The 23975-nt window shown below is 43.1% G+C and overlaps 2 protein-coding genes across 2 annotated transcripts; both read right to left on the bottom strand.

Moving 5' to 3' along the window:
• Nucleotides 1-1106: 1106 nt before the first annotated feature.
• On the bottom strand, nt 1107-19611 carry LOC308129754 (proto-oncogene tyrosine-protein kinase Src-like; the record flags this gene model as incomplete). The annotated part of the gene is made up of 13 exons (XM_080495802.1): nt 19479-19611; nt 10644-10925; nt 8974-9073; nt 8021-8038; nt 6637-6735; nt 6280-6383; nt 3659-3808; nt 3378-3533; nt 2948-3127; nt 2673-2749; nt 2429-2582; nt 2176-2307; nt 1107-1315 (listed from the first exon to the last, which is right to left on the bottom strand). The coding sequence occupies exons 2-13, from the start codon at nt 10915-10917 to the stop codon at nt 1107-1109; spliced, it is 1653 nt and encodes a 550-aa protein (XP_080351928.1). The 5' UTR covers nt 10918-10925; nt 19479-19611.
• Nucleotides 19612-21665: 2054 nt separating this feature from the next.
• On the bottom strand, nt 21666-23831 carry manbal (mannosidase beta like). The gene is made up of 3 exons (XM_080494523.1): nt 23705-23831; nt 23437-23611; nt 21666-22139 (listed from the first exon to the last, which is right to left on the bottom strand). Exons 2-3 carry the CDS (start codon nt 23584-23586, stop codon nt 22029-22031), a joined length of 261 nt encoding a protein of 86 aa, XP_080350649.1. The 5' UTR covers nt 23587-23611; nt 23705-23831; the 3' UTR covers nt 21666-22028.
• Nucleotides 23832-23975: the final 144 nt, after the last annotated feature.

Here is a 23975-nt window from a genome sequence, read left to right as displayed (position 1 = left end):
AAATCAAAGCAACATTCATTCAGACACTACCTGCATCAAAAAGATTTTTTAATCGAAATTCGATCCGGCAGGATGCTCAACGTACAGCTTGAAAAGGAAAGGATGGTCAAACAAGAGAGAAAAAAAAGCCTTGAATGTTAATTTAAATCTCCTAATTTTTTTTTTGTATTTCAGAACCTGCCTGTCGAGTGCATCCGCCCTGGCACTACAACAATGGCCATTTCACCAGCCTTGACTGCTGAAAAGTCCCAGAAATCAAAAGTAAAACTGAAGAGTTTGTCAACCGCCGAACAAAAAAAACAAACCTTAAACCACAGGACGTTTGTCTGAGTAAACATAAAGAGAGGGAAAAAAAATGCAAAGTCGAGTTCCAGAGCTGAGTTATTTGGAGACACTTTGAAGAAGCAGCACTTGAGAAAAAAAAAAAAACAAAACCCAGAGAGATACTGAAAGTCAGACAGAAATAGAGGAGAAGAGGCAGAGGGGGAGATAAAGGACGCGAAGAGAGACAGACTTTCCTTTGGCACCTGAGCCACAGTGGCAGTGCTCTTCTGTGGGCGGAAAAGGTACAAGACAAGGGTGAAGAGACGCGACAGAAGAGGGAAAGAGAGGGAGGTTTCACAAAACAGCTCATGCCCGATTGAAATATCCTCCCTTGACCTTCTCTCTTCCACTGGAGATTTGTTCTTCCCCCTTCTTGCTCCATCTGTAGATCCTGATTTGGCTCCTCCCACATCAGTGGCACCTCTCAAAAACATCCACCCGCGAGTTTTAGTCACTCGGTTCAGTGAGAGCTGGAGTCGGTCCAGCTGGAGTTCTCCTTTACGGCGCTGAGCCTCTCTTTCTGCGGGAGAACTGGAGTAAACGGGGAGTGCTTGCAGAAAGGAGGTTCTCCGGGTGCGTTTTGTAGCGTTTCCGTTTCCTCGGATTTGCTTCCACAGAAGACTCTCTGGTTCCTCACAACTGAGATTCACAGGTTCAGATCCTACCACAGGCGCTCCCTCTGAGGTCGGTTAGTGCAGATCGTTCTGTGCTGAGGCCCATCCCCATCCCCCCCCCCCCCACCCCTAAATACCCCAACCACAGGTTCAGCTCAGTGTGTGGTTCTATAGGTTCTCCCCAGGCTGATACTGGGGTTCTGTGGAGGTGAAGTAGTCCTCTAGGAAGCCCTGCAAGTACTCGAATGTGGGCCTCTCCTCTGGATCCTTCCTCCAGCAGGAGAGCATGAGCTCGTGCAGCGAGCTGGGGCACTCTGCCGGACAAGGCATCCTGTAGCCGCGCTCCACCTGGTCGAGCACCTCGCGGTTCACCATGCCTACCGAGAGAAACGGTGAATTAGCTCTGAAGATGCTAGAAGGTGCACAACTTGTTTTTATCCTGAGACCTCGGGGTAAATCAAGTGCGTTTTTCTCTTGATGATGCGCCAGCGCAACATTTGTTGGTTACAGTGCATTTAGTCTTTCAGACAATAAAGAAAAATAAAAGCTCTCATGGAAGGAGTTTGGCAATGTGTCTCTAGGCCTCAGTGGGTTAATTGAGTATATCATGTGGCTTCAAGCAATTTAGGCCTACACCATCAATTATTTAACATGTAGTATCTCTATAAACATGTATATTTGTTTTGTCAATAAACAAGTGAAAGATATAAAACAAAGTGGCCAACAACGTGCAACACACCGACCTTTATCTATTATCCAAACAAACATGTCAATCCCAGAGACAATAAATTAAGACACTTGTATGCAAATTCACACATTTAAAAAACAAAACAAAAAAACAACTATTTAATGTCATTGAGGGTTTTCCTCAAATTAAAAAAAAAACCTCACCAGAGGAGTTTTTACAATTCTCTGATTCAGTTATTCGCTACCGTCTCTGTAAGTGTCGACCGACATTATCCTGTCTGGGACAAGTTTCAACTTCTGGATTTTTAAACAGTCTTCAATAAATATGTATTGATTTTTGTTTGGCCTGCTTAAATAAAGCACTTTTCTCAACAGGGCAGGGCCGGGTGTAATTTGACACCAGCCTCATTGTCGTTTCAGTTGTTCAGGGCAAGGCGGGCTTTTTCCAATGACTGATGATGATGATATTATAGTTTTTTTTTTTTTTAAAGAACATGAATATTTTCTGCTGATGTAGGAAGATGCAAGGAATTTTGGATGTAGTTTTCACCTGGATAAGGAACTCTTCCTTTAGTGGCCAGCTCTGTGAGCAACACCCCAAAGGACCAGACGTCAGACTTGATGGTAAAACGGCCGTAAAGAGCTGCCTCTGGTGCTGTCCATTTTATTGGGAACTTGGCTCCTAAAGATTTAAACAAATTAACCGTTAAATGCACAAAAACAAATATGAATATACACGCACACGTCTTCTTGGAAATATTCACTCTGGGAGTGACTATTTTGTGGGTGAAGTGCAAACTCACCCTGTCTTGCAGTGTATTCATTGTCCTCAATGAGTCTTGCCAGACCGAAGTCAGCCACCTTACACACCAGGTTGTCGCCTACCAGTATGTTGGCAGCACGCAGGTCTCTGTGGACATAGTTCATCCGCTCCACGTAGGCCATACCGGCGGCAATCTGGAAGGTGAGAGGACAAAGACGTCACGGTTTTATGGCCGACCGTGAGTCACATAGCTCAATAACCTTTGAAAACGTCTGTAGTCTCACCTGAGCGGCCATATCCACCAGCTGAGGCAGACGAAGCAGTTTCCCAGCTTCCCCTTTAAGGAAGTCCAGCAAGCTGCCTGCGAGAGGAAGGTCAATAATATTGTGTTGGAATGTGTCAAATTATAGTTGCCAAATGATTAACTGTCAATCAAATTATTAAACCAATCACCATAAGCTGTAAAACGAAATCTAAGAACATTGGAAATACGGTTTTCTAAAAGGGGAAATTTACATTTGTAAGAAATTATCGAATTGATTTAAATTGATTTCGCTACCTTGGCTCATATACTCCGTTACAATGTAGATGGGCTCCTCGGACACAACGGCATACAGCTGAACGAGCTTCTCGTGCCTCAGCTTCTTCATGACCTGTGCTTCCTGGAGAAAGGCTTCTGGAGACATGGTGCCAGGCTTTAGTGTCTTGATGGCTACCCGCGTTGTGCCATTCCATGTACCTGTCCAACAACAGAAGCACAGTCACCTCATTATCATACTGGTACAATAAAGCACTGTATACACCACTGGGAATGGGCCACTGTTTTCATATACGAGTCGGGATTAGATCAGATTAAATATTACTTGCGTGGAGTCATAAAACAGAATTGTCCAGTTTTCAGGATACAGGGCACTACACAATGGGATTTAATTCCGACGTCCTATCCATTCAAATTTGACGCAGCTGTGTCCTGTGTGAGGGTTTCTTACCCATCCAGACTTCTCCAAAGCAGCCCTGTCCCAGTTTAAGGTCGAGGCGTAGGGACTCTCTGGGAATCTCCCAGGCATCCCGGGCCAGTCCCTGGGTCTGAGGCTTGGCCACGGGACAAACGTCTGTGAGAGCGTGGCACAGCCCATCAGAGTGCTCTGAAGGAGGGACAAGGAGGAGGGGGGGGGGGCGAAAGGGCATATTAAGAGCAAGCGTGTCATGAAAAGGTTAACTCGGAGGGCCAATGCCTGTTGTTAGCTGACGGGGAGCAGCTGTGACTCACTGCGGTAGTGGAAGACTAGCTGCTGGAGGCTGGTGAACTGGGTGCGAGAGGTGATGTAGAAACCTCCGCTATCCAGCTTCCTGATCTTGTAATGTTTAACATTCAGGCCTTTGGTGTTATCATAATCCAACACTGACAGACAATATGCCCCTGTGAACAAGACAGGACAACAGACAGAGACAGGTTAGAACAATAAAGGCGGCTCTGGGCATGTGTGACAGCTGCGTGTTGAATTTCCTCGCAGCTGTGCCTCTAAACTCCCTGTTGGCCTGTATGAGGTCCACTGATACCCAAACTAAGCTTTCATGTCCTTGTCCATTTTGTCCATTGCACAGTAATGTGGGATTTGACACAACTTCATTATCTTGTTTTGGGCAAAAGCTTAAAGAAAATCAGTTCAAATAAATATGTTACCATAAAATATAGTTAATCTTTGAGTCAACAGCAATAATACAATAAAGAATTCAAGCTCTTGGAATATAATGTGTTTTCACAAAAAGGCTGAACTGACTTGGCAAACCTGGGCTCTACGGGGAGGCTGTTAGCAGAGAAAGAAGATTAAAAAAAAAAAAAAAATCAATCCTCTTTGATCTGGAGTTTTGCTCACTGATGTTCGCTTCTCTTCCCACGTCAGAGAAAATCTCTTGCAAGGGAAGACCTGCTCAAATTATGCCCAAGCACCTCCAGGAAGTCAATCCCCTTACCTATCACAACTCTGTCATATTCAGGAGCAAAGAAAAACCTGCTTAAAGTAAATTCTTTATTGTGGTTATCTTTATTTGTTGACTCTAAACGGTGTTCGCATTTCAGCTGTGCAGCATTATTGTCAGTTTACAGCATTTTATTCCCCTTGTGAGGGGGAAAAAATGCTTGCAATTATTATCGCAGCCATGTCGATGTGGATCACAACCGATATGATTTAAACAATCTACAGCATGTGAGCAGCATGGCTCAGCCCATATCTGTCACACTGTGATCTCCACGTTGGACATCTAATACAGAACACACCCAGAGGCCACTGCTTCTCCTGCCAATGCTCCTCCCACCAATCCTCCCCCTTTTCCTACGAGTCTCCCCCTTTACAGTTCATCCCTCTCCTTCCCTCTTCTCAGTGTGTGTGTGTGTGTGTGTGTGTGTGTGTGTGTGTGTGTGTGTGTGTGTGTGTGTGTGTGTGTGTGTAGGGAGAACAGAGACTTATAGCCGCAGGGAAATCCAGCACCCTCCTAGGCTGACCTAGTTCTGGCATAGTGATTCACCCCTATCCATTCACAAGCCCAGCCCACTCCACTCTTTTCCATTTTCCCCACACTTCCTCCAAAACAACCCCCCAAAGAGCCCACCGACGTCACAGGGACTCGCTCTCAGTGCAGACTTTCACAGAAAGATGCAAAACTCTGCCACGAGCTCAAGAGAACAAAGATATGGCTCCACGGGCCCGTGAGAAAGTTAACAAATGACTTAATTACAAGGTTCTGCCTCGTTCAAATTGAGTCCCTAAAGATCTACCCATTTCAAAGCAATTCACTTCTGCCGTGCAGAGTAAAGCTCCAGGGACCCAGAAAAAGTGCTCTTTACTTCCTTTTGTCACACAATTTAAAGCAGGCACAATTTAAAAAAAGGCTTAAAAAAAAAAATCAGACATGCTTTGTGAGGAAAATTTGGATAATTTAAGTGTTACTCAACGACATGGTGCACTACCAGGAAACACAATCACTGATCATCATACAACTTAATTAGTGCAGTGACTCATGATTCTTTTCAAGAATATTTTAGTAGCATCAGCAGCAGTCACATCAAATTAATTACTAATAAAAAGAAATAAAAAGGATTATCAATGTTTTGGAGCTCAAAATTATGTTGTTTTTTTACGGTGCCTGCTTTGTCCCATGACATTTAAAAGCCTGAAGATATTTAGGCTTCTAATGGCAGTAGAAGTCTTCCTAGATTACTGGGATGTTGCCTGATGCTAAGCTTCTTCTCATTCAGCCTCAATATTTTGTTCATTCGCTATCATTCTAACCATCATTCTCATATCAGCTCGTTTCACTTATGGTCTGTGGAGTGCTGGAGCCAGTCCGAGCAGACTGTGGACAAGGCCAAGAGGCAACCTGCACAGATTGAGAGACGTTCACTCCAACGAGGCAATTAAGCTCAAATGTACATTTTTGGAATGTAGGAGGAAACTAGGAGTCCAAGGAGTACAGGGAGAACATGCAAACTCAAGCACTACATCCTCACAAGGGCCCCTTCTAAGTGATACCAAGATTCGTTTGCCTAATTATTTATTGTTAAACAAATCTTTAGCAATGCAAAGGTTGAGTCGCACCATCTAAATCTTGCAATGCATCTTCAGCTTATTTTTAATAAAACAAATCTTCATAACATTTCAAACCAGGGTGTTAAAAAGTCACCTGGACCACATATAGAAATAAATTATCCTCGCCAAAAACAATCTTGCTAAGTGATTTTCTCCCTCCCCCACCCCTAAATCCTCCAAATAACCGTTTTAATGGGTTATTATGAAGCGGTGCAGAGGATGGCACAGGAGGTAATTGGTCTTCGTAATGGCTCTTTGATAATGACTGAAGCCCCTGGGGTGATGCAAATGTCCGCTCTCTCACCTTTAGTGGTCTCGCTCTCTCTCACCAAGAAGGTTCCTCGTCTGTTCTGCAGGTTCAAGAGGAGCCTCTCTGAATCACGGCGAGTGATCTTCCCAAAATACCACCTGCCAAAGTGGGCCACAGAGAGTACCGTCAGTTAGCAGCGAGCACTGAGCAGCGGGAGCGGGCAGAGTTACACCTGTATGAAAATAGAGTGCCGGCTCACTGTGCATTTAACGTTAAACGCGGCCTGGTCGCCATAACATCTTGGAAGATACAGCTACATTCAGGCAGGACACTGAGAACTTCTTTCACATACAAGTAGGGAAAACAAACTTTAAGGTAAACAGTGGCAGTGAAAGGAAGAGGGTAACGTACTCTTCTGCCTGGATGGAGTCAGATGGAGCCACGTAGTTGCTGGGGATATAACCGCTCTCGCCTGTCGTCAGGGAGCGAGCGAGCCACCAGTCTCCTTCTCTGTGGCGCAACAAGAGAGGGAGAGGGAGAGAAGGACAACAGAGTCAACCAGAAACAAAACACCTAATCAGAAACCACATTTCTTAGTTTAAAATATTTGATTGAGATACTATTTAAAAAAAAAAAAAAAAAACAACCCGATATTTAAAGGAGAACAGGTACTTGAAAAATTATATTTATCATCTGCTGATTCAACTTCACGATTGACGTTTACATTTTAAATATTTGGGCCCTTTATACCCTTTGATTTTTTCCAAACTCTATAAATCGCATGTTTATCCCAGGTCAGAAAATCCTAAATATACAGTCCAAAGCTAGTTAATGACTTTTATGCGTTATATCGTCCCACGCTACCTTTTGAAAGCTCTTTCATAATCTCTCTTGATTACATCGTGTCCCTTCTCTTGGAAACTTGTTTGTTATGAGGAGTCTAATTACTGATTACTGGCGGAGTCGTGCGTCTCCGTATGAGGTTTTCCTAAAGCGGGTCGTACTTGTTCGGCTAAGTTTTAGTATCACAGCCCAGGGTCACAGAGGAAGATCGTTTTTGTCATCAAACTGCAACACATGGTTATCAGCCACCAGCCTCACAGTAACTTCCTTCTTTTAACTTTTCGCGAGTTTATAAAAGCAATAAACGAGCCGTCACGCAAATTAAGCAAGTTAGCGAAACTATGCGATGTAAAACTGAAAGTTAGGACAGCTGAACAGTTATTCCAAGCGGTAGTAAAGCTTAATCAGAATATCTGAAATTCAAAAGCTCTTTTAATCTTAAATGAAGTCCCAACTCCAATCAAAATGTTTACCAGGCAGGCAGTTAAAACAAAACCTGCATTTTATAATGTCTTTGTACTACTGCTTCAAGCATTTATTGTGTTAGGGACTCTCGCTTAGTTTGTGAATTACTATGTTTTATAAGCCAGAGAAAATACGCTTTGTTCTTTTCGTTTCATTAGGAACAACATTTCATATTTACACATAACGCCCTAAATAAAGCACAAAAAGGAAACTGGGGTTTACACACCTACATTCACGGGACATGAAGAAAATGTGTTAAAAAGAGGAAACTGATAGAGATAAGCAACCTTTTGTTCTACTTTTAGTTCCTCACTTCTGTTACTCTCCAAACTCTCATTGCATTAGTTACCAGGCAAGACGGGGGCAACGGATTTATTAATTCATCACAATGAGTCTGATCCACGCAGTAGCAACGGGACTGTGAACAAAAGGTTGCATTAGATGTTTTTCTTTCTTTTTTTTTTTTATTGCATTAAATATTACTGACCTGAAGCTGTACTTTTTCCTAGGAGAAACCAAGAAGCATGAGAAAGGAAGAGAGAGGGAGAGATAACAGACACAGCAGACACATCAAAACACAGCAAGGAGACACAGCAAGGCAAGCAGCACAGCACAGACAGATAGCAAAGGAGCTGCATAAGCTGAGGGACTGCACACTGGGGCTGGTGCAACTTCCATTTCCCATTTTCAGAATTGTTTATACTATATTTATTCATTCTAACCAAAGAGGATTATGCAAATGTCCGTCATTTATTTTCCATTAATTACTGAATCCTCACTGTAGATTCTCTCAGATATACTCCCGACAAGTTCAAATTCACGAGTCGAATTAAGATTTACAGAAAATCCAATCCCCAGAGTTCTCTTGTGTGATGCAGATATTGCACAAAGTGTAAAACTCAACTCTGTTTTTCAGCCCCACTATGCAGTGCAAGACTGGAGATAAAGAGCAGGAGACCAGACTTATGGCAGGAAATTATGGACAGTGCTTATGGGGAAATAAAATAACAACATTGCTCCTATTTAAAAACACCTGCATGAGAAATACGCTTCACGTGCTTAAACTTCTATACTGCAGCTTTGCTGTAATCCTTCATCTCATCAGCACAACACAGATAATACGACAGAGGTATGATTGAACCGTGTCCGTGTGGAATAAAAGAGCGTGAGCAAACATCCCTGTATGACAGCCGCTCTATAAAGAATATAATGACGACAGTCACTCAGGAGAAACAGAATACATTAGCAAAGTGCCATTTTTTTCCCCCTCCTTACTTTTAGTAAACATATGGAGAGATTCTGTCACTGCGTGTGTGTATTTGTCTGCCTAAATGCATGTACGCGTTCAGATTCATCCACGCCAACGTGTGCGTCAACAAATCTGTTCTTCTCAAAACAGTTGTGGCACCAGAGTAGGACGGATGACGGCTGATGCCTTACGTGTTGTTGACAATTTGCAGCCGGTCGCCTTTCCTAAAGGTCAGATCAGACGCCGTCCGTGACTCATAGTCATACAGTGCCACAAAAGTAGTAACACCTCCTGCAGGAAACCACACAAGCAGACGCACACAAACACAAAAATATTCATTTAGGAAACAATGGAATTAAAGACACTAAATGGTAGTGTGCTTCTCTTGCAGCGCCAACCCAAATTACCTACAGTGATGCCGGCCTTGCCCTTGAATCAGCTGCGTCAACATTTCAGTTCTACATGTAAAGTTTTTTGCCGCTGCTCTGTATTAATATAAAACAATTTACCAATGCCTAATGAAAATTATTGACATTCAGACGGCTGGCGACCAATAGTGCTTGAAGGACAAAGCCATCGCTTTAATGTTTCTTCCATTTTCTGCGGTGCTTTCCATCCTTCCCTTTAATGAACCTGCGATTCGAACCAGGGAATTCCTGAGCCAATCATCGATCGGCTCATTAGATGAGCGGCAGCAGAAGGGATGAGAGGAGCAGGGCCGCTCTCTTAATACCGAGGCATGCCTCTGCTCTCGAGATGGAAGAACATTACCCCCAACCATCTGTCGGGTCCAGACACATCACAGCTTGAATATCACGGAGAATCTGGACAGTGTGGCGCGTTAGACGTCAAAGTCAAAGTGACGCCTGGCTGTTTGATGGTGGGAAAAACTAACAACTTTCAAGTCTTCCCTATGTGTGAATGTGACTCGCTGGAGAGAAGTCTTCACATTCTTGCTTTCTCGCTGCACACTTTTCGTGGCCTCACACTATTAAAAATACAAGCAAATCTGGAGGCTGTCACAGGGACAAAGGGCACATCGGAAACCATTAAATCAGCTTCTCTTCATTCACACAAAAAATTCCAAACAGACAAAAGCAAAAATAGAGGGAAAACCATCTCGATGCAATGAAAGAAACCAAGAGGAAGCGACAAAATCTGCAGTCCAGCAATTTGTGTTGTAACTGTTGTAAGTAAAGTGCTTTTCATCAATACAAATTAAGTATTGCACTGTATTCTCTTCCCAAATTACAGTCTCCTTGTTAACCCAAGTTGTTTCACTTAATCATGCTTGCTGGTTAGACTACGTTTCTAAGTCACACATTAGTGTAGACGTTAGGACTCTCGCTTTCATTCAAGTCTGATCTTATCGGCTTATCTGTGTCCATGTTCTTCCTTTGGATACTGAATTCCCTTCCCACAGACTAAAGACATGAGTAACTCGTCAGGTTAGTTTGTGACTCTAAATTGCCCGCATGTGTGAATGCGTGACAGATTTTCTGTTTCCATGTGTTGACCCTGTGATGGGCTGGTGACCTGGGTGTAGTCAGAGTGCCATTTGTCACCAGTCGGCTGAAAACCGCTCCCTCGTGACCCTAAATTAGATAAAGTCAGCTGGCATGTTTCTCTTATTCTGCCATGCATTCCTGTATATTCTGACTCAGTGAGTTTCAACAGGAGGATCGTGGCTTGCTCTCGACAAAGACAGGCTCATCACTTAGACACAATTAAGTAAAAATGCACAAATTAAAGCTGCACCAAATAAACATGCACACCACAAAATACCATACTGTGACTCATCATCAACTTCATTTGACACACTGCCTTATGTAAATAAAAAAAAAAAAAAGGGGTTTCCTACCTGATAGAGGTCCTCTATGAGGTGACGTGACAGTTCCCGTGTGGTCCACCCCTCCAAACAGAGCCAGCTCGGGGGTGTTCGTCGGTGCATGCTGGTGCTGCCCTTGATGACCTCGCCTGCCTGTCCCCACAGCAGGGCTCCTGTTGGGGGTCTGGGTCTGCTGGGCGGGGCCCAGGTGGTGGAAGTGCCCGCTGTCGGAGCCCGTGCCTATAGTTCCGTCCAGGCTCATGGAGCGCTGGCCCGGCTCCTTGGGCTTGCTCTTGCCCGCCCCCATGTGCAGACCTGGGGTGGGAGCCAAGGATGAGTAAGACTGCAGCACTAGTGATGGCAAAACAAAACAAAACATCCAAACTCTATATTTAAATCTATGACATCAGAAGTTTTTGGAGATGCATTTTCAAGATCAAAGTTAACTTCACTGACATTGCACATTTTGATCCATTGAGCCGTCTGAACACACATGACATGATCAGTCACATTCACACCTGTGTTATTGTGATCATTATAGTGAATGCGAGTAATACTAATAAGCAATTTTACTTTTAAATTCATCAATTACAATGTGGTTGTTAATTCTGAGGTGACCTCTACCATCATACAAAACCCACGGGTCTTCTTTTGTCTGGGTCGTAATAACTTACGTCAGACATGGCAATCAACTGGATGAAAGTCCACTTTTAAACTCAGAATATTCATAAGAAGTCTCACACACACGCGTCCCATAACAAGTCACACCAAGAAATTAAAAGTAAGATGCCAGTGTAATGTTTTTTTGTTTACTTATTTAGTAAAGAAATATGATCCTTAAGAAAGTATAGCATTAAATTAGGTAGAGAATCAGTCCCTGTGAAATCAATCAAAAATGTTACGTGTTGCTTAAAAAGCTTCTATTCATTCATCAAACAGGCTGTGGCCCCTTTTCTGTTGATAGTTGTTCTCCTTGCTCAAACAGAAATCCCCATTAGTAGTGCATGTTGCAAGCGTCACGTCATTTTCCAGAGTATCCCCGGAGCATCCCCAGTCCCAGTATTGTTTACATGCAAAATACTCCACAAACACCACATGCATGTGTTCAAGGTCATCCCGACACAATTCGATCCGTTCAAAATCAATAAGCATTTACAAGGACAACCAACATCAAAGACGTTGATCTGCGGGCTGCACCGACGGCTCTGGTAATACTGAGGAACTTGACAAGGACACGGACGTTTCAGTATTCAACAGGCAACTATTCGGCTGCTTCTTCATCCTGTCCCGGTGTTGAACGCGTCTGTAATGAGCTGACGAGCGCAACAAGTGAAGAGGGTCGCCGTCATCATGAGGGCAGGCGAAGACGAGGCATGCTCCGACAGTCAAGTGCACCCACAGAAAAGTTGGAGTGCCTTGTTCATACACCCAAGTCCGATCCTCGCCTGCGGGCATTGTGGAGTGACTCACTGCGAGACCAGCTATTTTCAGGCCAGCTGAAACGGAGACAGTCACACACACACACACATGAAACAGCCTCATTCCTTTGTGAATAGAGGCGCTCGCAGTTCCAGACAGAGTGTATGCATGTGCGTAGGTGTGTGCGTGTGCGTGTGTGCGCGCGTGCATTTATGTGCATTAGCAGCTGTTCGTCGGTCTCTGGGAAACGAGGCTCAGTCACACACTAACACCCGAGCGCAGTTGTGTCTCACATCCTTTTTCCAAACACATGCACGTATCCCTGCGAGTGTTTCCAACACAGTTGCGCGAGACTGACAGACACGACAGAGGAGGTTATTAACAGACGAGGAGGAAGGAAGTGACAAACGGCTGAAACAAAGATGAGTGGGTGGTTGTCGTGTGCTGCAAACGGACAGCTGAAGCTCGGTGGGTGTTTTTGAGCGCGACGTGTGAGCAGAGCATAATTACACAGGTATGGGAATTCTCAAAGACATGGTAGGATGCCACTGTGGAGATGTGTGGGCGTGTAAAGCCGCGGAGGGTTCACGAACGCACTTGAGCGCGAGTGATTTCAAGCTCTCGTACAGTCATGCAGGCTTTGATTCAACTCCTGCCAGGATGTAATCTGCACACTGGGGGGGGGTTACCATATCCCACGGTGCAACACTGAGTCAGACAGAGATGGGTTCAGAAGGATGGACGGGTGAAGAGTGAATTGTGTGAAGAGTAAAGCACTGTATTTGCCGAGCTGGCCGGAAAAAAAAAAAAAGTGCTTGGTACTTTGTGTCCAGTTGCTTGTGCCGGTACTTAAAGGATCAAAACCTCCGAAGCTGACTAAACACTTCCCATCGCAGTTCAAGCTGATTTTAGGCGCCGACAGGACCACTTAGAAAACAGATATTTTTTGCCAGTCCAAACAATTAATACACGTTAAGCAATGAAATCTGAAGCTCCACGCAAAACTGCTTTAAGCCGGGTACCCAGTGGAGTTCATTGTGAACCACAAGCTGCAGATCGACCCTTGAATTAAGAAAATAAATGCGATATGCGTTTTAAAAAGAAGTCACATTACGCAAGCGTCGCACACACTGACCATTGGGGGGAAATAGTTCCAGAGCTGGATTCTTCTTGAGGATCTCATTGCAATTGAGGGATAATAATCCCAGTTCAGTCTAAATGAAAAATGTGAAGACGATAAAAAAATGTTTTTAAAGCTGAAATACTGTTTGATAGAGGTATTAAAAACACTAAACAGGGCCATATATGATTCTATACTTACAGATGTTGCATAACATCAGCAAGAACTGACAGACACTCACTGTGGAGTATTATTATTATACATAGCATTATGTGAATATGTTAGTTCTACAGAATACATTTCTGGGCTGTGCAATGTCATAATGCTCAGATGAAAATGGGAACACAGTTTTAAGTTACAAATTGGATATTTCGTCCGATCAGCAATTAACAAAAGGAGGTAGGAAGAGAAAATGTGGACAAAACACAAGCCAATACTGTCCGACCTCACCATCACTGACACATCTCGGCATTTAGGCTGGTCTCACTAAACTGGATTCTTTTAATTTTCCTCTGTTTTGTATGCTTGTCCAGATGCGATGTAAGGTGACCTTGAGAGCTACATATTTCTACTCATTTTTAGATAATGTTCCACAGCTTTGTGGTTAGATAAATGAGATGGTTCGGTCATGTATGTAGGAGAGATAATGGCTACGTAGGGAAGACGATGTAGAAGATAACATTGCCGGGAAAGAGGAGAGAAGGAGTCATAGAGCGGAAGGTTTACGGATGCAGTGAGTGAGGAGGAAATGGGAATCTCCTCTATGGCAACCATTAAAGAGAAACTCATCAACTCATTTTTCAATCCATTATAACTCGGTTTAATACCGTCGACCTGAACACAGTCTGCTTTCAGTCTAGTTGTATTCAAGTTCAGATTCTAAAGAAACAAATAATTTCCTCCTGGGATTATCAAAGCGTTTATTGTGGCTACAGCTACTTGCACACATATCTTTTGCATGCCGCAACTTTCCCTTTTATTGGTAAACAGAGTGTAGCGAATGTGGTTTCGGCACGGAAAGTGTTTCCTCGCGGACAGAAAGGAAAAGCACTTGGCAGAGGAGGGCAGTTTAACCCGTTTCGGGCTTTGATTAGGTCTGAGATTGATCGCGGGATGGGAAAGTGATTAATCATTAGAATTAATCTCACACTGATGAGGAGGGGCAATGATCCGTACAGTCGGGTCCTTGGAGAGCCACAGTGGACGCAGCGTCCAGTGCCGACTCTGGCGCTCTCCAGGACGGACACACACACACACACACACACACACACACACACACACACAGCTCTTGAAAGCCTCAGAGGCTGCACATGTAAACAGCGGGGTTGGCTGTAGCAGAGCCTCACGCCTCTCCTAATATGGTGCCACCGGGCCTTAATATCAATGGGTGTAAATACCAATGTGATATAAAATGAGGGATAAAAGGAGGCGGGATGATGATTCAGCAACATTGATTTAAGTGCACTGGACACATACAAAGATACACAAGTATAAAAAGAAAGGGGGGGGGGGGCTCCAGGATCTTGCAAAGATGGCAGGCCAGGAGAACTTTTTTTAAAGGAAAAATATAAGAAAGAGACAAGGAAATGTTTCAATATGAATGAGGTTTTTTTTTTTCCCCATAGAGCAGGAGGACAGAGGAATGTGGGAAAGCAGACTTCACCGCAGCGCTTCGACTGCCAGCGAATGCAACAGGAACAGGCACCTGAGCAGCGGGAGGGCGGGATGGGGGGGGGGGGGGGGGGGGGGGGGGGGGTGAGGAGGGAGATGAAGGAGGAAGGCAGGCAACAAAGACGCTTTATTTTCCCGGTTTTTACAGGGGCGAAAATCTAAATCTCTTTCCGACAGACACTCCTGCTACTTTGCGCCATGAATTGCATGATCACTAATATTAATTTAGAGCTCACAAGTGACACGAGTTCCATCATTGCATTATGGGTGTGAGTAGTTTTCTCACTTGATTTTCTTGGACTTTGGAATCGGTTTTCTTATGTACAAATTCCCTTTAAGTTATGTATTACATGGTTTCAAATGGCAAAAAAAGAAAAACAAAACAAAGGCATGCAGACTGTGAATAAACCTTTCATGTTGGTGGAAGAGAGATTCGAGGATTAGATAAGGATGGAGGCAAGTATAGGTTTCCTTCAAAGGCTGCTTTCCGAGTGGTATTTACTGTACCTCAAGATCACAATGAACGTCATGCGCACTTCAATATTGACACAACATTTATCACTAACCGGTGCATTTCTCACAGCCTCAGTGCTGGCTGAATACTTTCAAATCCATATCTGTACATGGAGTAAATACTGGGCGTGAGAAGAGTTTTATTATAAAGAGAAAGTAAGGGGGGGGGAGAAAAAAAATCCTAGGTACCCGAGAGGAATGCTGATAAATAAAACTGAAAAGTCCTACAGGCCTTGAAACCACATCACGTATGACCATTACTTGAATTAGGTGTGTGTACCTGCGCTCTGATGTGACCTTCCATACAGTCTTGATAAATTCACTGGAGGAGTCATCCTCTGCTCTAATTATTTCGTCTGTGGCATCTGTGGAAAGCTTCAACGTGATTCCACAGTAATGGAGTTTAAAAAGCGAAGGTTTATGCCTCATGACCGCCTTCTTATTTTCACAGACATTCATGACCACCACATTCGGTGGATTCCTTGAGGTTTTCCCCTCAAGCGCCACAGCTGGTGAAAGCTTTGCTTTATCCAGTAGAATATCTCGACATCTCGCTTCAAAACTTTGCATGAATTTCTGTGAAAACATTTATTTTTCTCAAGAGAATCAACCTGACCAAGTCTGTCTCAAACTTTTTCCTGTAGAGGGCCACCATGAAGCCCATGCGTGTGTGTGCGTGTGTGTGTGGGTGCGTGTGATTTGCCTGTAATTTATCAGAAAATGTTGTGACATTGTGGCAAACAGTGGAACTTCAAGTAGAAAGGTGCAGAGTGCAGGCAGAGTGTCCTGTAACGCCACATTGCTTCTGTTTACACTGGGTAGTAAAATCCCTGTGATAAGCCTTTAACCTTGTTAATCTGTTACTCCAACTTGACTTCCTGGATTGTGTTTCACCGTCCCACTGCCTTCTTCAACACAAAGGCTGTTCCTGGCACTGTTTTGATGCAGCAGTTTTTCTCAACCGCGACAACAAACCTTTTCGAGAGGAAAAGGTGAAGAAATTTAATCGTGAAAGGAAATATGTATTTCCTGTATTCACCCGATACAGCCTACCCAACACCTTTCAACATCACATATGGACAAAAGCATCCTTGTTGTGCAGTTTCCCTGTTTGAAATGTTATTATACACTATACCGACACAGTGAGTGACCAAACTCTGTGACGTGTCGTCCATGCTGCTAAGTGCCCAGATAGAGTCTTCATCACTCTGTTCAATCTGTCCTCGTTCAACTTTCAGCAAGTCCATTGAAGTTTGAACTCCGGTCTAATGTAGTAGTGCAATAATGGACGAAAAGACACACAAATATCTCTGAGCGTGAACAATGGCAAAGGCCGCTAATGCAAGCTGTCGAGAAACTTTCTCAGCGAATAATCCTATTTGGGCCCCTAAAGGACGATGAGGCCATCAAGAAATTGGTTCTATCCATCTTGATCTTTGATTGCTGCTGTAATGATTCTATCGCCGGAGATTCCAAGTCTAAGTACCAAGTAACAAGAAAATATCTAAAATCTTACAAAAACAAACACACAGGAATGTATTTCATATTAACAGCACAATGACCAATGACACAAAAATGGAATGCTAGGACAACACGCACGCTTCCAACAAATGTGAAAAAAATTAAATACTCAAATTCATTCCCACGTTTGGCCTGCATGACGAACATATGTAATCCACCATCTGAAGCCGGGCACACTAAGCTGTACATTTCTGATCAAGCACATAAGCACATTTGGCCACGGCAAACCTCACTGAGTCACACCAGACGGAAACAGTTGCCACTGTGCAGCAGATACCGAAGCAGCTCCAGCCAATGTTTCAGCTGAGTGGGAAAATTGCAGTTTGCCCTTGGGAGGGGAGGGGAGAAAGCAAAGATGGCTCTTTAGATCATGAAACAAGAGGAAATGAGCGCATTAGAGTCACTGTCCAGTCCCGCTGCATGCTGACATGAAACAGTGCAGTTCACAAACATGTATAATACACAGATCGTCTATATATAGGCCGGGTTAGTGAGGGAATAGGAAGCAGACTGAAGGAAAAAAAAAAAAAAAAAACAAGTTGCACAGCTGAGGAACCTCGTCCCGTTTACTGCCACGGCCACATCTTCTCAGTTGTCTTTCCTCCACATCTTTTCATTATTAACCCCCCAGACTTTACAAAGTGTGAGCCTGCGTCCCGCTATATCGTTTTATCTCGCCTCTTTTCTCCCGCTGGGCTACGCGTCGCAGAGGGAAGGCGAGAAGGGGAAGAGGTGGAGGGGTGCACTGTGGCACTCAGCTGATAAAACCCACTTCCGTTTTGTGTCCATCTTTAAGTGAAGGCTCTGGCAGCCACTGATCCGGGCCATGAGGAACAGCTGCTGCTGCATGATTAATCTTACAGGACACAAAGTCAGAAGTTCCTGACTCTTCGTAAGTGATTAACTGCATATTCACGAGCTACTTAATGACAGCATGGATGTTAGAGTTGATTTTCAAACAACCCAGCCAGGAGATTAAAAAAAATAAAAAATAAAAAAGGGAAACTGTGATATTTGACATACAACACACCTCCAACAACAGTGTATTGTATTGTGAATCTTTTCATTTGTAATCAATAAACAGATAATTAGGCTTTATGATCACGTTAACACTTTTAACCTTTAGACACTGAGCCAATGCTTTAGGTTACTGCTCAAAATTTAAACAGATATCTCTCCTTCGACACATTGTCCATATTTTTACATGATTGCTGTGGCAGGATGGCATTGTTTTTAAAAGGGAAGAAAAGAAAATCCCAATCTGAGCCTCTTAGGTTGTCAGTCTAATCAGTTTTCTGTAGCAATTAAATAAACGTGTCCTTTAAACGAGAGGCCAAACAAAATAACACTTACGAAGATGTAACCTTGGGCTTAGTCAAAATGTAATGAGTCACCGATCAATTGTGTCAGAAAACATCCAATACATTAATCAATAACAAAGATAATCCCTGGTTGCAGCCCTGAAGCCAACATCAATCTCTGACTGCCCTCCGACAAGGAATACATTGTATTTTGACCCACTTTCACTTCTTTTTTTAGCAGAACATTTGTAAGTAACTGTACGAATGACTTTGGCAGCACAACAAGGTTGTTGTTTTTAGATTATTCCTCATGCTACACTAACCACAAATGAGTACGGCATATAATTCCATCCTATAAGGTCACCCAGTGATACAAACCCAATATTGAGCTTTTCTTATCATTCAAGCATTTCATTCATAGCGAACATGAATCCACCGTTTTATGGAAATTACCCCCCCCCCCCCAAAAAAAAAAAAAAAAACCCAAAGTAAATGTAAATAGATTAGGTACATAATTAAAATGCTATTTCCACGGGATTAAACACCAGTTGTTGTGAGCAAAGCTGCTTTCAAAGAAACCCGGGGTGGGGTAGGAGCTGCCTACAGGAGTAGCAGCTGTCAACATGATAATGTCTTTACTATGGGAGGGAATTAAAAAAAAAAAAAAAAAAAATCTGATCAAAAACATACACGTTTGCCAAACGGATCCACTTAAGGCAAGTAAATAGGGATTTGTGAATGGGAACGGGCATTACCAAAAAAAAAAAAAAAAAAAAAAAAAAAAGGACAATGCAACTGTGGCTGTTTGTGGCTTCGGCTCGCATACAGCGCATATGCGGCCTGATGAATCAAAACAGGTGCTGGTACAGCTCCATTTTGAACGTCGATGGCTTGTTGGCTTGGTTTTCCGTGCGCACTCGATTCACTGCGTCTTCCCCGAGCTGCTTGTGGCCGTGACTAAAGTCTGAATTATGACAATCGCCCATATGGTTTGGATTTAGCGAGGTGTAATAAAAAAAAAAAAAATTAAATAAAAAGGGAGGGGGGGGGGGGGGTCCACCCCCGAGTCCCTGGCACAGACTGAGTGGCACTGGCCAAATGTGCGAGCAACACAGACTGAATGGCCTGTGCAACAATGAAACACTCCGTGTGCGTAAAACAGCCGTGTGGGGGCAAAATGCGCAGCAACAAACCAAATTTAAAAAAAAAAATGAAATAAAATAAAAAATGAAAACCACACAGAGACACACACGGACTGTAAACATACATAAAGCTCGACCCCCTCCCCTCGCATTAAAATACTACAAGCCCTAATGAACTCACCTTTGACGCGTCTGGAGATTCAGCCCGAAAATCAGAGACGCGCAGCGAGGAACCGTGTTAGATCCTCGCCGATGTCCTCATTAGAAAAATAATGGAAGCGGATGGCCAGTTGCTGTGGAAACCTCGGCCCAGCCACGGAGCCCATTTAGCGAATTTAGGCAGAATCGCAGGAGGAGGAGGAGGAGGAGGAGGAGGTCATGACGGGGACTGCCTCCAGGAGCAGGGGGCACAGCTGCTGCCGCCGGGCCGGACAAACAGCACACCGCTTCAGCTGGCCGGGAGAGTCGACGGAGCGGGAGTGGTGGACATGCCTGGTAGGGGGAGAGAGAGCGACGGGATAGTGCATCACCGACGAAACGCGAGAGCGCTCCGATGAAGAGGCTGGACGCGACGCTCTTTACGGAGCAGCGGTGTTATGAGGAATTATGTATGGCTGCTGAATGTCGCACCCCCCTCTCCGGACGCGGCGAGCGCGTGCAATGGAGAATACCAAATCTACGTGGTTATAATAAATCTCTGTGAATTCAATTTTGTTGCGTGAAATGAAGAGATGTATTTTTAATTTATATTTTTGCAAAGAAGAACATTTGTAAAACAGACGTATGCTTAATTAGTATAAAACAGGGCATGTATTTTTATTTTTAGAAGTGTTTAAGTATTTAAAGAAAAACACAAATAATGACATGAACAAAGTACATACTTCAATGCAAAAAAAAAAAAGGATTTTAAAACGTGTGCTCCCGTTTAAAAAGCTGTGGATGCAAGAATCGGCAATCCATATTGTAAAAAAAAATACATATAATATTATTTTATTTGGGTGTCTCTGGATTCGGCAATGTAAATTGTGGAAATACAAGTCATGCAACTGAGGAGCGTGCATCATCCACCCGTCCTGCAGAACTCATCGTAACACCGGTGGATTCTCGACGCGTTGCGTAACTCGACGCCGTAACAGTTTGATCCCCCCTCCGAGTAGCTTTTCTAAAACCTTTTAACTGTCTCGACTGAAACGCTTAAATGTACCAATAGCAGTACAACTAAACAGATATATCGAGAAACACATGGAAATCTATGTTGTTGTTTATTTTTTTCCTAAACCGAGATACCCGAGAGTTTAACACGAGATATTCAATCTGGTTGCTAAGCGACAAAGACTTCAGTCATTTTTCATTAAGTTTGACTGACTTGTTTTTATTTTCCTTTAAACAGTTTATAAAAAAAATCTGCCTATCAAGAAAGTACCTGTTTAATATTGTAATGATAATCATTCACAAAAACAAATCGATTCACTATGCCTATGGAGACAAGATGTTTACTTCTATGAAGTAGTTGAAACTCATCACACACAAGACAGAAAAAAATATTTGACGCAACCACAACACCAGATGTGAACGATAAATCAATAGCCTCTGAATTAGATTCATGGGTGAATATGTGTGCAAATAATTCTGTCTCCATTTATCACCTCTGCCTGAATCGTGGAATACTATTTACCGATTCAATCTCCTGCAACACTACTCAAGATTTAGTGTACATTTAGATAAGTGTGCAGTACTTTCATATCTTTTGTGGTTTCTCGTTTAAATTATGACACTGATAAATGGGCATATCGATTGGAGTTGGGTCAATAGCAAGGCCTCCATTGTAGTAACTGACGGCATCACAACTCTCATTGCCACTTTAACCATCTGCTTCAGAGCATATGTGCAAGGTCTGCAACTTCTTCCCTCAAGCCATCAGGACTCTGAGCTAATTCAGACAACATGCCTCCAATTTTCGGACAAAGAGGATTTGATATGCGCACCCAATGCAGCAGCATGCTAAATGTTTTTGTTTGCCGCTTACCTCTTGTGCAGGCTGGCTGCAGTTTCTAGGAAACCACTACATTTCATCTCATGGACTTTTCAGATGGCTCACTGCCCGACTGGCTTTTCACTATCAACCCCCCTGTGACCCGTATGTGTATGGTGTCCCAGTGTAAACAAACAAAAAAAAAAAAAGGAAGAAGTAGCAATCAGAACATTAGTGTTAAAAATAATACGGAAGTTCTACAACTTTGTATCTTTAGCAATATAGGAACATTGTCATGTATTCAGCCTTTCAGATATAAATAGGTAGGATGTGATGCCGTTCTATTTTAACAACACTGAAATTTTGCAAAGTTCAAAGAGTCAAAGTGAATGACAGCAAAATGTCTTTATTTGATTTTTTTTTTTTTATCTGAATGAAACATATTTGACCAAATTCAATTATAAAGAAAAGAGAATACATCCAAAACAAACATAACTACTGAAACACACAGGTGAATTAAAAAAAAATAGCAAAAGTTACAATATCCGTAACACTGTGACAAATATTATCGACACACCGCAAAAGGTTATTTTGGTCGGGTCTCCAATTTAACGAACCTCAGTTATTGTACAGCGTTTCATGTACCCATAGTGATAACTGAAATATTGCCGCACGCAATCCAGAGTTGATGCTGCCCAAACACTCCTACTTCCACAACGTTCCCTCAGGTTCCACTCTCTCTCGCAGCCCAAGAGTTATTTATCGCTTCTTCTTGCTCTCTTTCTTTGGTTTCTGTCGGATTTGAGGCGTCGCTCCTTTAGGCTTCTTTATCTGTTCCACGGCCTTAATATCGGTGGACTCGGCCTCCTCCTGTGAAGCAGAAACAAACATTCAACAGAGAAGCCCGGTTGGTTCCAAACAAGTGTACAAGTATAGAAATTATAGTACCTAATGGCACTATTTTAAGTAAAACAGTCAGTACACCTATTTTTTTTTTAAAGTTAGCACAGGAGATAGGTAACTTGGATAAACAATTCATTAACGCATTTGTCATCAAGTTTTTGTTAAATGGCACACGCCATTTAAAAAAAGCTCAATTTGATAAGAAATGTGTAAAACTCCTAATTTTATGCACTAGACAAAAGGGGACCTGGTTGTAGTTTAGCGCTCTCTGTCAGCACTGCGTCTGCCAGCACAGTCTTCCCTATTGTGCTGGCAGGGAAGAATGACAGCAGGCTGCAGCAGAAGATGAAATGGCGACATACTGTGGAGAGTAATCGGCGCATCTGATAACGACATCTCAAAATAGAATAATTAAACAGTGGATTAAATTGCCGGTGTCTAAAAATAAATCTCTCCTGACAGTTGTTAGTACGGAGGCTGAGAGTGGCCATGGTTCGCTCTGTCCTCACAGAAACTGCCCTGGAAGACTTTATTCTATAAAACTAAATCCATCATTCAACAAAACATAAAAGATGACTTTAACGGTTTTAAATACCTGCAATTACTGGGTCTGAACCCGAAGCCCTGTACAAGAAATGTTGTCTTTTGTTTTCCATTTTTAGTCATGATGTCTTCTACTTGGGCCAAATAAATCTCAGTTATTATCCAAAGGAGAATGTTTGTCTGCAAATAAATAAATCGAGAAAATGTTCATCTTGGGATTGGAAGCTTGCGGGTTCACGTCTCACAGGGCCTTGGTGCTCCACGATCCAGACTATTTTCGTGGCTGAAACCCCCTTTGTGGAATCGCTTGCCTGTTCACATTACGACTACTCTGTCTCTTGATTTCTTCAAGTGTTGACTAAAGACACGTGTACTTACTGGCTTTTAACACAAATTAAGGACCAAGACACTGTAATATTGTGGCATTGTTTTAGTTTTTTAAACCCTGTTTTTACTCACTCCTGGTTGTTTCATTATTGTTATCATCTTTAATTGTGAAGCACTTCGGGTTAACCTTATTTGTCGGTTTAAATGTGCAACACAAATAAAGCTGTATTGAATTATGTACGTAAGAGAGATGATATCTTTGTAGGGATGTGTATGAGGAGATATTAAATGAAAATGACCTGATGTGACAATCCCTAATGGCAAAATGCTTTATAAAAGATGTTATGATGGAAGAAATAATAATAATAATAATAATAATAATAACACCTCTTACCTGCTCATGGCCCTTGGACGTGGGGAGTATCACAGCCAGGATGCAGATGAGCTGGAAGATGGCTCCAAGAAACAGCCCATATCGGAGGATGCTTTCCAGTAAGGTGGGCTCGGGGACCTCGGGAGGGGACAGGTCCAGTTCTGCAGACATGATGCTGCTCGGATCTCTCGGTGACCTACGATGCAGTGAGTGACATGATCATCAGGGCGAGATTTGCAGCGTCAACCGACAGAACTGGGCAACACACGTCTGAGCAACACGCGCTCACCTTGTCGCGATCGTTACCGGTTTGTACACCGCAAAGTAAGAGGGAAACAAGTACGTAAACAACGTGAGACGAAACGAAAGTTGACAATTAAACAAACCCGACAACAATGTTTGCACCCCCCCCAAAAAATAAAAAGTGAGAGAATGAAATCCGTCGGAAATGACGTCACTTCCGCCACGGGAGGTGGTTGGTTTGAAAAATATCGCCCCATAGCGGTCTTCGATAGAAACGCACCCTGAAGTTTGAAAACCACCACAGAACTGTATGCGTT

Source organism: Blennius ocellaris, assembly GCF_963422515.1.
Source record: "Blennius ocellaris genome assembly, chromosome: 4".
Lineage (NCBI taxonomy): Eukaryota > Metazoa > Chordata > Actinopteri > Blenniiformes > Blenniidae > Blennius > Blennius ocellaris.
Note: the sequence above shows the minus strand (reverse complement) of the source record. Positions and strands in the feature narration are given on the sequence as shown.

Bases quoted from the DNA above. Each gene is read 5' to 3' on its own strand.
- manbal (XM_080494523.1), bottom strand. From the start codon at position 23,586: ATGTCTGCAGAACTGGACCTGTCCCCTCCCGAGGTCCCCGAGCCCACC. The intron at 22,140-23,436 runs GTAAGAGGTGTT...TCTGCTTCACAG, and splicing joins CGTCCAAGGGCCATGAGCAG to GAGGAGGCCGAGTCCACCGA.